This window comes from Electrona antarctica, assembly GCF_951216825.1.
Source record: "Electrona antarctica genome assembly, chromosome: 6".
Lineage (NCBI taxonomy): Eukaryota > Metazoa > Chordata > Actinopteri > Myctophiformes > Myctophidae > Electrona > Electrona antarctica.
Genome location: NC_136811.1, coordinates 59088716 through 59101215, shown reverse-complemented (window position 1 = coordinate 59101215; position 12500 = coordinate 59088716). Strand labels below are relative to the sequence as shown.

The window sequence follows — 12500 nt, the reverse complement described above, 5'->3', positions numbered from 1 at the left end:
ACTATAGTGGCCCTCTGGAGTGAGTGTGGAACTTTAGTGGCCCTCTGGAGTGAGTGTGGAACTATAGTGGCCCTTTGGAGTGAGTGTGGAACTATAGTGGCCCTAATGGAGTGAGTGTGGAACTATAGTGGCCCTCTGGAGTGAGTGTGGAACTATAGTGGCCCTAATGGAGTGAGTGTGGAACTATAGTGGCCCTCTGGAGTGAGTGTGGAACTATAGTGGTCCTCTGGAGTGAGTGTGGAACTATAGTGGCCCTCTGGAGTGAGTGTGGAACTATAGTGGCCCTAATGGAGTGAGTGTGGAACTATAGTGGTCCTCTGGAGTGAGAGTGGAACTATAGTGGCCCTCTGGAGTGAGTATGGAACTATAGTGGCCCTCTGGAGTGAGTGTGGAACTATAGTGGTCCTCTGGAGTGAGTGTGGAACTATAGTGGTCCTCTGGAGTGAGTGTGGAACTATAGTGGTCCTCTGGAGTGAGTGTGGAACTATAGTGGTCCTCTGGAGTGAGTGTGGAACTATAGTGGCCCTCTGGAGTGAGTGTGGAACTATAGTGGCCCTCTGGAGTGAGTGTGGAACTATAGTGGCCCTGTGGAGTGAGTGTGGAACTATAGTGGCCCTCTGGAGTGAGTTTGGAACTATAGTGGCCCTCTGGAGTGAGTGTGGAACTATAGTGGCCCTGTGGAGTGAGTGTGGAACTATAGTGGCCCTCTGGAGTGAGTGTGGAACTATAGTGGCCCTCTGGAGTGAGTGTGGAACTATAGTGGCCCTGTGGAGTGAGTGTGGAACTATAGTGGCCCTCTGGAGTGAGTGTGGAACTATAGTGGCCCTCTGGAGAGAGTGTGGAACTATAGTGGCCCTCTGGAGTGAGTGTGGAACTATAGTGGCCCTCTGGAGTGAGTGTGGAACTATAGTGGCCCTCTGGAGTGAGTGTGGAACTATAGTGGCCCTCTGGAGTGAGTGTGGAACTATAGTGGCCCTCTGGAGTGAGTGTGGAACTATAGTGGTCCTCTGGAGTGAGTGTGGAACTATAGTGGTCCTCTGGAGTGAGTGTGGAACTATAGTGGTCCTCTGGAGTGAGTGTGGAACTATAGTGGTCCTCTGGAGTGAGTGTGGAACTATAGTGGCCCTCTGGAGTGAGTGTGGAACTATAGTGGCCCTCTGGAGTGAGTGTGGAACTATAGTGGCCCTGTGGAGTGAGTGTGGAACTATAGTGGCCCTCTGGAGTGAGTTTGGAACTATAGTGGCCCTCTGGAGTGAGTGTGGAACTATAGTGGCCCTGTGGAGTGAGTGTGGAACTATAGTGGCCCTCTGGAGTGAGTGTGGAACTATAGTGGCCCTCTGGAGTGAGTGTGGAACTATAGTGGCCCTGTGGAGTGAGTGTGGAACTATAGTGGCCCTCTGGAGTGAGTGTGGAACTATAGTGGCCCTCTGGAGAGAGTGTGGAACTATAGTGGCCCTCTGGAGTGAGTGTGGAACTATAGTGGCCCTCTGGAGTGAGTGTGGAACTATAGTGGCCCTCTGGAGTGAGTGTGGAACTATAGTGGCCCTCTGGAGTGAGTGTGGAACTATAGTGGCCCTCTGGAGTGAGTGTGGAACTATAGTGGCCCTCTGGTTACCCACGTCGTACACAATGTAATGACCTCCTCCCCCCCCCCCCCCCCCCCCCCCCCACAGCCGACACCATGACCACAGAGGTGAGCGAGGGCGACACCGAGGCCAATCAGAACGCCGCAGGGGCGGAGCCTAGCGCTGCAGGGGCTGGGCCTAACGCCACACACGACAAACAGAAACCCTCCGAGGCGACAGCGGCGACCGCGGTAGGTGTGGCCGATGTCGGCGTCTCCACGATATGCCTTTTCAGAGATATCGTACATAATGACTCTTTTTGATACAGTGTCCATGATGTCACAGACACTGGTCTCACTTCCTTCCTGGACTACATGTTGTCTCAGTAAGGCAGCCCCTCCCCCTATCCACAAGGAGGAGCAGTGCACCAAAGCATTATGGGAATTGTAGTCCAGGGATGAAGTGAGCCCAGTGTGTCGATGACATCAGAGACACTGGGCTCACTGCTAAAATCTAAAATATCTAAAACCCCCAGGAAAGTGTTCTAAATCTTCTAAACGTCATTAACCCATTTTGGGCGGGAACCCCTTTTGGTGTTTTAAACATTATGTTATAATTTAGCTTTTGAAAAATAGCAGATCTACAAGCTCATAGCGCGCCACCGAGTGGCGCGCTACGAGCTTGTAGGTCAGCTATTTTGGAAAAATCATGAAAATGTTTATTTCAGAAAAGATTTTTTTTTAATTTCGAGGTCAGGCCTACATGGGTTAACATAGTTAATGTTTTCCTTTAAGTAATTTGAAAAAGAACCCTAAAGACCAACATGAAAACATATCATGATAATCTGATGATATAAATAATATTTCTCCATACCCCCCCCCAGACAACCGGCGAGCCCCCCCAGGGCCAGGAGGACACGCTCCCTGACGAGGAGGCGGGGCTCCAGCTGAAGCCGCGCGCGCGCAGCTCGGCGGGAAAGGGCCTCTCGCGGCTCTTCTCCAACTTCCTGAAGCGCCGCTCCACCTGCTCCTCGGACGGGGAGGAGTCAGAGTTGCTCCGCGGGGGAGGAGCTACAGGCCCCGCCTCCTCCGCTGGCGAGGAGAAGACCGTGGAGGAGGAGGACAAGGAGCAGGAGGAGGTCGAGGTCGACGACGTCGACGAGAAGGAGGTGAACGAACGCCGGGATAATTAGTTGTTCAGATTATTAACCATGTTGTCGCCATAATCTGGTTTAACCTCTTCAGCACCGAACGACCATCCAGTGGTGGCTATACAGGGGGGGGGGGGGGGCACCCAGAGGGGGCATTGCCATGATGAATGGGGGGGTGGGGGGGGGGCAGGGGCCATTGGGGGCCATTGGGGGGAATGCCCACCCAGAGGGGGCATTGCCATGATGAATGGGGGGTGGGGGGGGGGGGGGGCAGGGGGCAGGGGCCATTGGGGGGCCATTGGGGGCAATGCCCACCCAGAGGGGGCATTGCCATGATGAATGGGGGGGGGGGGGGGCAGGGGCCATTGGGGGGCCATTGGGGGGAATGCCCACCCAGAGGGGGCATTGCCATGATGAATGGGGGGGGGGCAGGGGCCATTGGGGGGGCATTGGGGGGAATGCCCACCCAGAGGGGGCATTGGGGGGCCATTGGGGGGAATGCCCACCCAGAGGGGGAATTGCCATGATGAATGAGGGGGGGGGGGCAGGGGCCATTGGGGGGCATTGGGGGGAATGCCCACCCAGAGGGGCATTGGGGGCAATGCCCACCCAGAGGGGGCATTGGGGGAATGCCCACCCAGAGGGGCCATTGGGGGCAATGGGGGCATTGGGGGGAATGCCCACCCAGAGGGGGCATTGGGGGGGAATGCCCACCCAGAGGGGACATTGGGGGAAATGCCCACCCAGAGGGGGCATTGGGGTAAATGCCCACCCAGATTGAACTTCGTGCCCCTCCAGTCCAGACTTGCCTACCCTAACAATATTTTAATGTTTTACAATATGTTAGGTTGTAGGGTTAGGGTTAGGGTTAGGGTTAATGTTTTACAATATGTAGGTTGTAGGTAACTTGTTGTCTGGTTCATCCGATGTACCTTAATTTATACTTCTGTAGAACGACGGTTTCTTTCCCCAAAAATAGGTTTTACTATCCTAGGTGAATAAATTATAATAATTACTCTCCTATCCTAGGTGAATACATTATAATAATGACTCTCCTATCCTAGGTGAATAAATTATAATAATTACTCTCCTATCCTAGGTGAATAAATTATAATAATTACTCTCTCCTATCCTAGGTGAATAAATTATAATAATTACTCTCCTATCCTAGGTGAATAAATTATAATAATTAACCCTCTCTTGTCCTAGGTGAATAAATTATAATAATTACTCTCCTATCCTAGGTGAATAAATTATAATAATTACTCTCTCCTATCCTAGGTAAATACATTATAATAATTAACCCTCTCCTATCCTAGGTGAATACATTATAATAATTAACCCTCTCCCATGTGAATAAATTATAATAATTACCCTCTCCTGTCCTAGGTGAATAAATTATACTAATTAACCCTCTCCTATCCTAGGTGAATAAATTATACTAATTAACCCTCTCCTGTCCTAGGTGAATACATTATACTAATTAACCCTATCCTGTCCTAGGTGAATAAATTATACTAATTAACCCTCTCCTGTCCTAGGTGAATAAATTATACTAATTAACCCTCTCCTATCCTAGGTGAATAAATTATACTAATTAACCCTCTCCTGTCCTAGGTGAATAAATTATACTAATTAACCCTCTCCTATCCTAGGTGAATAAATTATACTAATTTCCCTCTCCTATCGTAGGTGAATAAAGTATAATAATTAACCCTCTCCTATCCTAGGTGAATAAATTATACTAATTACCCTCTCCTATCCTAGGTGAATAAATTATACTAATTAACCATCTCCTGTCCTAGGTGAATAAATTATAATAATTAACCCTCTCCTGTCCTAGGTGAATAAATTATAATAATTAACCCTCTCCTGTCCTAGGTGAATAAATTATAATAATTAACCCTCTCCTGTCCTAGGTGAATAAATTATAATAATTAACCATCTCCTGTCCTAGGTGAATAAATTATAATAATTAGCACTCTCCTATCCTAGGTGAATAAATTATAATAATTAACCCTCTCCTATCCTAGGTGAATAAATTATAATAATTAACCCTCTCCTATCCTAGGTGAATAAATTATAATAATTAACCCTCTCTTGTCCTAGGTGAATAAATTATAATAATTAACCATCTCCTGTCCTATGTGAATAAATTATAATAATTAACCCTCTCCTATCCTAGGTGAATAAATTATAATAATTAACCCTCTCCTATCCTAGGTGAATAAATTATAATAATTAACCCTCTCCTATCCTAGGTGAATACATTATAATAATTAACCCTCTCTTGTCCTAGGTAAATCAATTATAATAATTAACCCTCTCCTATGCTAGGTGAATAAATTATAATAATTAACCCTCTCCTATCCTAGGTGAATAAATTATACTAATTACCCTCTCCTATCCTAGGTGAATAAATTATACTAATTAACCATCTCCTGTCCTAGGTGAATAAATTATAATAATTAACCCTCTCTTGTCCTAGGTGAATACATTATAATAATTAACCCTCTCCTATCCTAGGTGAATAAATTATACTAATTAACCCTCTCCTGTCCTAGGTGAATAAATTATACTAATTAACCCTCCCCTGTCCTAGGTGAATACATTATAATAATTAACCCTCTCCTGTCCTAGGTGAATAAATTATACTAATTAACCCTCTCCTGTCCTAGGTGAATACATTATAATAATTAACCCTCTCCTGTCCTAGGTGAATACATTATAATAATCTACCCTCTCCTGTCCTAGGTGAATACATTATAATAATCTACCCTCTCCTGTCCTAGGTGAATAAATTATAATAATTAACCCTCTCCTGTCCTAGGTGAATACATTATAATAATTAACCCTCTCCTGTCCTAGGTGAATACATTATAATAATTAACCCTCTCCTGTCCTAGGTGAATACATTATAATAATTAACCCTCTCCTGTCCTAGGTGAATACATTATAATAATTAACCCTCTCCTGTCCTAGGTGAAAGGGAGCGAGGAGAAGACAGAAGAGGAGGCCAGCAAGGAGCAGGAGGAGGTGAAGGTGGAGAAGAAGAGCGGCAAGAAGAAAAAGAAAGAAAAGAAGAAAGCGGAGGAGAAGAAGAAAGAGGAGGAGGAGAAGAAGACAGAGGAGGAGGTGAAGGAGGGAGGCGCAGGCCAGGAGGAGGAGGAGGAGGAGGAAGAGGAGGGGGAGGAGAAAGGGGAGGGGAAGCCAGACAAGAAGGAGGCCAAGAGGAGAGACAAGGAGGAGAAAACCAAGAAGAAAGACGAGGAGAAGAACAGGAGGAGAGACGAGGAGAAGAAGAGAGAGGAGGAGCGACAGAAGAAGAGAGAGGAGGAGAAGGAGAAGAAGAGAGAGGAGGTGAGGGTTCGTTTGTTTTGTTTTTTTGTGTTTCACTTTCACCATCATTTTAAAATGAAATGCAAAGAGTCAGTTAAAATGATACACAAAGAGTAAGTTAAAAAGAGTCAGTTAAAATGATACACAAAGAGTCAGTTAAAAAGAGTCAGTTAAAATGATACACAAAGAGTCAGTTAAAAAGAGTCAGTTAAAATGATACACAAAGAGTCAGTTAAAATGATACACAAAGAGTCAGTTAAAATGATACACAGAGTCAGTTAAAATGATACACAAAGAGTCAGTTAAAATGATACACAAAGAGTCAGTTAAAATGATACACAGTCAGTTAAAATGATACACAAAGAGTCAGTTAAAATGATACACAAAGAGTCAGTTAAAATGATACACAAAGAGTCAGTTAAAATGATACACAAAGAGTCAGTTAAAATGATACACAGAGTCAGTTAAAATGATACACAGAGTCAGTTAAAATGATACACAGTCAGTTAAAATGATACACAAAGAGTCAGTTAAAATGATACACAAAGAGTCAGTTAAAATGATACACAGAGTCAGTTAGAATGATACACAAAGAGTCAGTTAAAATGATACACAAAGAGTCAGTTAAAATGATACACAAAGAGTCAGTTAAAATGATACACAAAGAGTCAGTTAAAATGATACACAGTCAGTTAAAATGATACACAAAGAGTCAGTTAAAATGATACACAAAGAATCCGTTAAAATGATACACAGTGTCAGTTAAAATGATACACAAAGAGTCAGTTAAAAAGAGTCAGTTAAAATGATACACAAAGAGTCAGTTAAAATGATACACAAAGAGTCAGTTAAAATGATACACAGAGTCAGTTAAAATGATACACAAAGAGTCAGTTAAAATGATACACAAAGAGTCAGTTAAAATGATACACAGAGTCAGTTAAAATGATACACAAAGAGTCAGTTAAAATGATACACAAAGAATCCGTTAAAATGATACACAGAGTCAGTTAAAATGATACACAAAGAGTCAGTTAAAATGATACACAAAGAATCCGTTAAAATGATACACAGAGTCAGTTAGGGTCAGTCTCTAGTGGTAGTGGGTGTGTCCTATCTCTAGTGGGTGTGTCCTATCTCTAGTGGGTGTGTCCTATCTGTAGTGGGTGTGTCATATCTCTAGTGGGTGTGTCATATATCTAGTGGGTGTGTCCTATCTCTAGTGGGTGTGTCCTATCTCGAGTGGGTGTGTCCTATCTCTAGTGGGTGTGTCATATCTCTAGTGGGTGTTTCATATCTCTATTGGGTGTGTCCTATCTCTAGTGGGTGTGTCCTATCTCTAGTGGGTGTGTCCTATCTCTAGTGGGTGCGTCCTATCTCTAGTGGGTGTGTCCTATCTCTAGTGTGTCTACACTCACGTAGTGAAGGATATTAAACTACTCTCAGTGCCAGTAGGTCTGCAGTGTAGACTCTACACTCACAGAGTGAAGGATATTAAACTACTCTCAGTGCTAGTAGGTCTACAGTGTAGACTCTACACTCACAGAGTGAAGGATATTAAACTACTCTCAGTGCTAGTAGGTCTGCAGTGTAGACTCTACACTCACAGAATGAAGGATATTAAACTACTCTCAGTGCTAGTAGGTCTACAGTGTAGACTCTACACTCACAGAGTGAAGGATATTAAACTACTCTCAGTGCTAGTAGGTCTACAGTGTAGACTCTACACTCACAGAATGAAGGATATTAAACTACTCTCAGTGCTAGTAGGTCTACAGTGTAGACTCTACACTCACAGAATGAAGGATATTAAACTACTCTCAGTGCTAGTAGGTCTACAGTGTAGACTCTACACTCACAGAATGAAGGATATTAAACTACTCTCAGTGCTAGTAGGTCTACAGTGTAGACTCTACACTGTACAGAGTGAAGGATATTAAACTACTCTCAGTGCTAGTAGGTCTACAGTGTAGACTCTACACTGTACAGAGTGAAGGATATTAAATGTATTAAATGTTTTGCTACATTAAAGGAGAAGGAGCAGAAGAAAGAGGCGGAGAGCGTGAAGGAGGAGAAGAACAAACAGGAGGAGGAGAAGAACAAACAGGAGGAGGAGAAGAATAAACAGGAGGAGGAGAAGAATAAGCAGGAGGAGGAGAAGAAGACGAAAAAGGACAAGAGCAGGAAGAAGGCAAAGAAAGAGGAGGAGGTAAAGGAGGTGGAGGAGCTTTAGGGTTAGATTTATATATAAACCTAGGTTAGGTTATTATTATAGAGCTTTAGGGTTAGATTTATATATAAACCTAGGTTAGGTTAGTATTATAGAGCTTTAGGGTTAGATTTATATATAAACCTAGGTTAGGTTAGTATTATAGAGCTTTAGGGTTAGATTTATATATAAACCTAGGTTAGGTTAGTATTATAGAGCTTTAGGGTTAGATTTATATATAAACCTAGGTTAGGTTATTATTATAATTAGGTTATTATAATAATTATTATAATTAGGTTATTATAATAATTATTATAATTAGGTTATTATAATAATTATTATAACTAGAAAAGTCGCAATTTTGAAAAATTGCAAAATGTGGTTGCCGCAGTCGCTTACATAGGCCCCTCCCACTAGCATAGGCCCCTCCCACTAACATAGACCCCTCCCTAATTTGAACATTTCTATATCGTTTGAATAGTTTGCTCTTCTGCCCTGCAAGGGAATTTATGTCTTTATAAACCATTGAATAGTTTGGTCTTCTGCCCTGCAAGGGAATTTATGTCAATTAGCTGCTACAAACGTTATGCAAAGCTCAGCCAATCATAGCGGAAGTTAGGTAGGTTACTCCGGAAGAAGAACAATACAAAAGTGTGACAATAACTATAGTCTAGTTGCCCTTTGGGCAACCACACTAATTAGGTTTATGACCATATTAGGAGGCGATCATCTAAACTCTATGACCATATTAGGAGGTGATCAGCTAAACTCTATGACCATATTAGGAGGTGATCATCTAAACTCTATGACCATATTAGGAGGCGATCATCTAAACTCTATGACCATATTAGGAGGTGATCATCTAAACTCTATGACCATATTAGGAGGTGATCATCTAAACTCTATGACCATATTAGGAGGTGATCATCTAAACTCTATGACCATATTAGGAGGTGATCAGCTAAACTCTATGACCATATTAGGAGGTGATCAGCTAAACTCTATGACCATATTAGGTGGTGATCAGCTAAACTCTATGACCATATTAGGTGGTGATCAGCTAAACTCTATGACCATATTAGGAGGTGATCAGCTAAACTCTATGACCATATTAGGTGGTGATCAGCTAAACTCTATGACCATATTAGGAGGTGATCAGCTAAACTCTATGACCATATTAGGTGGTGATCAGCTAAACTCTATGACCATATTAGGAGGTGATCATCTAAACTCTATGACCATATTAGGAGGTGATCAGCTAAACTCTGACCATATTAGGAGGTGATCAGCTAAATTCTATGACCATATTAGGTGGTGATCAGCTAAACTCTATGACCATATTAGGAGGTGATCGTCGCTCCCGTCGCTGCTCCTGAAGAACCTGGAGTGAAACTAGAAGCTGCTGCTCTCCAAAGCAAGGTGACACGCACGCACACGCACGCACACGCACGCACGCACGCACGCACGCACGCACGCACGCACGCACGCACGCACGCACGCACGCACGCACGCACGCACGCACGCACACACACACACACACACACACACACACACACACACACACACACACACACACACATCATTCCAGTCCTTCTCTTCCTCCTCATGAATATTTCATTTCTCTCCTGCTTGCTCAGCGAAAGTAGAAACCCTGAGGAGGCCTGCGCACGCACGCACGCACGCACGCACGCACGCACGCACGCACGCACGCACGCACGCACGCACGCACGCACGCAAAGTAAAAAAATGCACGTGCACACTCCCTGGATGCCAAAGCAGAACCAGGCACCTATATCCATCCTCATTGGCTGATCTGTTTTCTCATATTCCATCCTGATTGGCTGAAAACTATTATTCTCATCAAGTATTTATTCTGTCTGTCATAAGGGGGAGGGGCCTGCAGAGAGGGGCGGAGCAAAGGAGAAGGCGAAACCTCAGGAGACGCAGGAGGTGACGAGGGAGGAGGAGTCCAAGAAGGAGTCCAAGAAGGAGTCCAAGAAGGAGGTGAAGAAGGAGGCCAAGAAGGAGGTGAAGAAGGAGGGGAAGAAGGAGGGGAAGAAGGAGGTGAGGAAGGAGGTGAGGAAGGAGTTGAACGATTGCAATCAGAACTGCAGACTCACTCCGGTGTAGTCTGAAAACCTAGCCTGGGTTTCATCCTCCTGATTGGCTGTCCCAGCTGTCCATCATAACAATCTGGGTTCCAGTCTGATTCGCTGCGTTCCGTGGATTTGTTTTCTCACTTCGCTACGTAGTCTGGAAAGGCGGGACTTGTAAACGGGTGTGGGGTGTAAACTCACCCCACACAGCTACGGTGTTGTCCTGCGACGTCCCCTTATCGTTCACTAAACTCACCCCACACACACAGCTACTGCTGTTGTCCTGCGACGTTCCCTTATCATTCACTAAACTCACCCCACACAGCTACTGCTGTTGTCCTGCGACGTCCCCTTATTGTTCACTAAACTCACCCCACACAGCTACGGTGTTGTCCTGCGACGTCCCCTTATCGTTCACTAAACTCACCCCACACAGCTACTGCTGTTGTCCTGCGACGTCCCCTTATCGTTCACTAAACTCACCCCACACAGCTACTGCTGTTGTCCTGCGACGTCCCCTTATCGTTCACTAAACTCACCCCACACAGCTACTGCTGTTGTCCTGCGACGTCCCCTTATCGTTCACTAAACTCACCCCACACACACAGCTACTGCTGTTGTCCTGCGACGTCCCCTTATCGTTCACTAAACTCACCCCACACACACAGCTACTGCTGTTGTCCTGCGACGTCCCCTTATCGTTCACTAAACTCACCCCACACACACAGCTACTGCTGTTGTCCTGCGACGTCCCCTTATCGTTCACTAAACTCACCCCACATAGCTACTGCTGTTGTCCTGCGACGTCCCCTTATCGTTCACTAAACTCACCCCACACAGCTACTGCTGTTGTCCTGCGACGTCCCCTTATCATTCACTAAACTCACCCCACACAGCTACTGCTGTTGTCCTGCGACGTCCCCTTATCGTTCACTAAACTCACCCCACACAGCTACTGCTGTTGTCCTGCGACGTCCCCTTATCGTTCACTAAACTCACCCCACACAGCTACTGCTGTTGTCCTGCGACGTCCCCTTATCATTCACTAAACTCACCCCACACACATAGCTACTGCTGTTGTCCTGCGACGTTCCCTTATCATTCACTAAACTCACCCCACACAGCTACGGTGTTGTCCTGCGACGTCCCCTTATCGTTCACTAAACTCACCCCACACAGCTACTGCTGTTGTCCTGCGACGTCCCCTTATCATTCACTAAACTCACCCCACACAGCTACTGCTGTTGTCCTGCGACGTCCCCTTATCGTTCACTAAACTCACCCCACACAGCTACTGCTGTTGTCCTGCGACGTCCCCTTATCGTTCACTAAACTCACCCCACACACACAGCTACTGCTGTTGTCCTGCGACGTCCCCTTATCGTTCACTAAACTCACCCCACACAGCTACTGCTGTTGTCCTGCGACGTCCCCTTATCATTCACTAAACTCACCCCACACACACAGCTACTGCTGTTGTCCTGCGACGTTCCCTTATCATTCACTAAACTCACCCCACACAGCTACGGTGTTGTCCTGCGACGTCCCCTTATCGTTCACTAAACTCACCCCACACAGCTACTGCTGTTGTCCTGCAACGTCCCCTTATCGTTCACTAAACTCACCCCACACAACCGTCGGACTACTTAATCGTTTTCTTTTTACTCTCGAGTCTCAAACAGCATGGACAGAGTGACGCTGGCAGCCCCACCTGCTGGCCAGACTGTGACTGGGACAGAAGTGACAAAATAAATCCAGGGAACACAGCGAATCAGGCTGGAAGTCAGGAAAACCCACATATGAATAATAGATATTCTACTTACTGGTACCTTATGATCCTAGATGACTATTCCTATGTATGTGATGTATCACCATGTGTTGTTCTATTGTTCTGTATGTGATGTATCACCATGTGTTGTTCTATTGTTCTGTATGTGATGTATCACCATGTGTTGTTCTATTGTTCTGTATGTGATGTATCACCATGTGTTGTTCTATTGTTCTGTATGTGATGTATAAGCAAAGCAAAGCAAAGTTACTATATTTACCCAGGGTAACTGGACTAAGCATCAGATACTTGTTTACAGCCAGGCCCTGCTCATAGAACATTTCATGGTAGTGGTTCAATGCCTTGCTCAAGG

The 12500-nt window shown here is 45.0% G+C and overlaps 1 protein-coding gene across 1 annotated transcript in view; it reads left to right on the top strand.

Moving 5' to 3' along the window:
* Window positions 1–12500, top strand: part of LOC306924611 (protein 4.1-like) — a 110225-nt gene that overhangs the window by 46750 nt on the left and 50975 nt on the right. The window contains exons 2-7 of the mRNA XM_079503184.1: window positions 1674–1816; window positions 2449–2733; window positions 5698–5850; window positions 8150–8263; window positions 9608–9682; window positions 10151–10339. Of these exons, the coding sequence (XP_079359310.1) occupies window positions 1682–1816; window positions 2449–2733; window positions 5698–5850; window positions 8150–8263; window positions 9608–9682; window positions 10151–10339 (951 nt within the window). The 5' untranslated portion in view covers window positions 1674–1681. The remainder of the gene's footprint in view (window positions 1–1673; window positions 1817–2448; window positions 2734–5697; window positions 5851–8149; window positions 8264–9607; window positions 9683–10150; window positions 10340–12500) is intronic.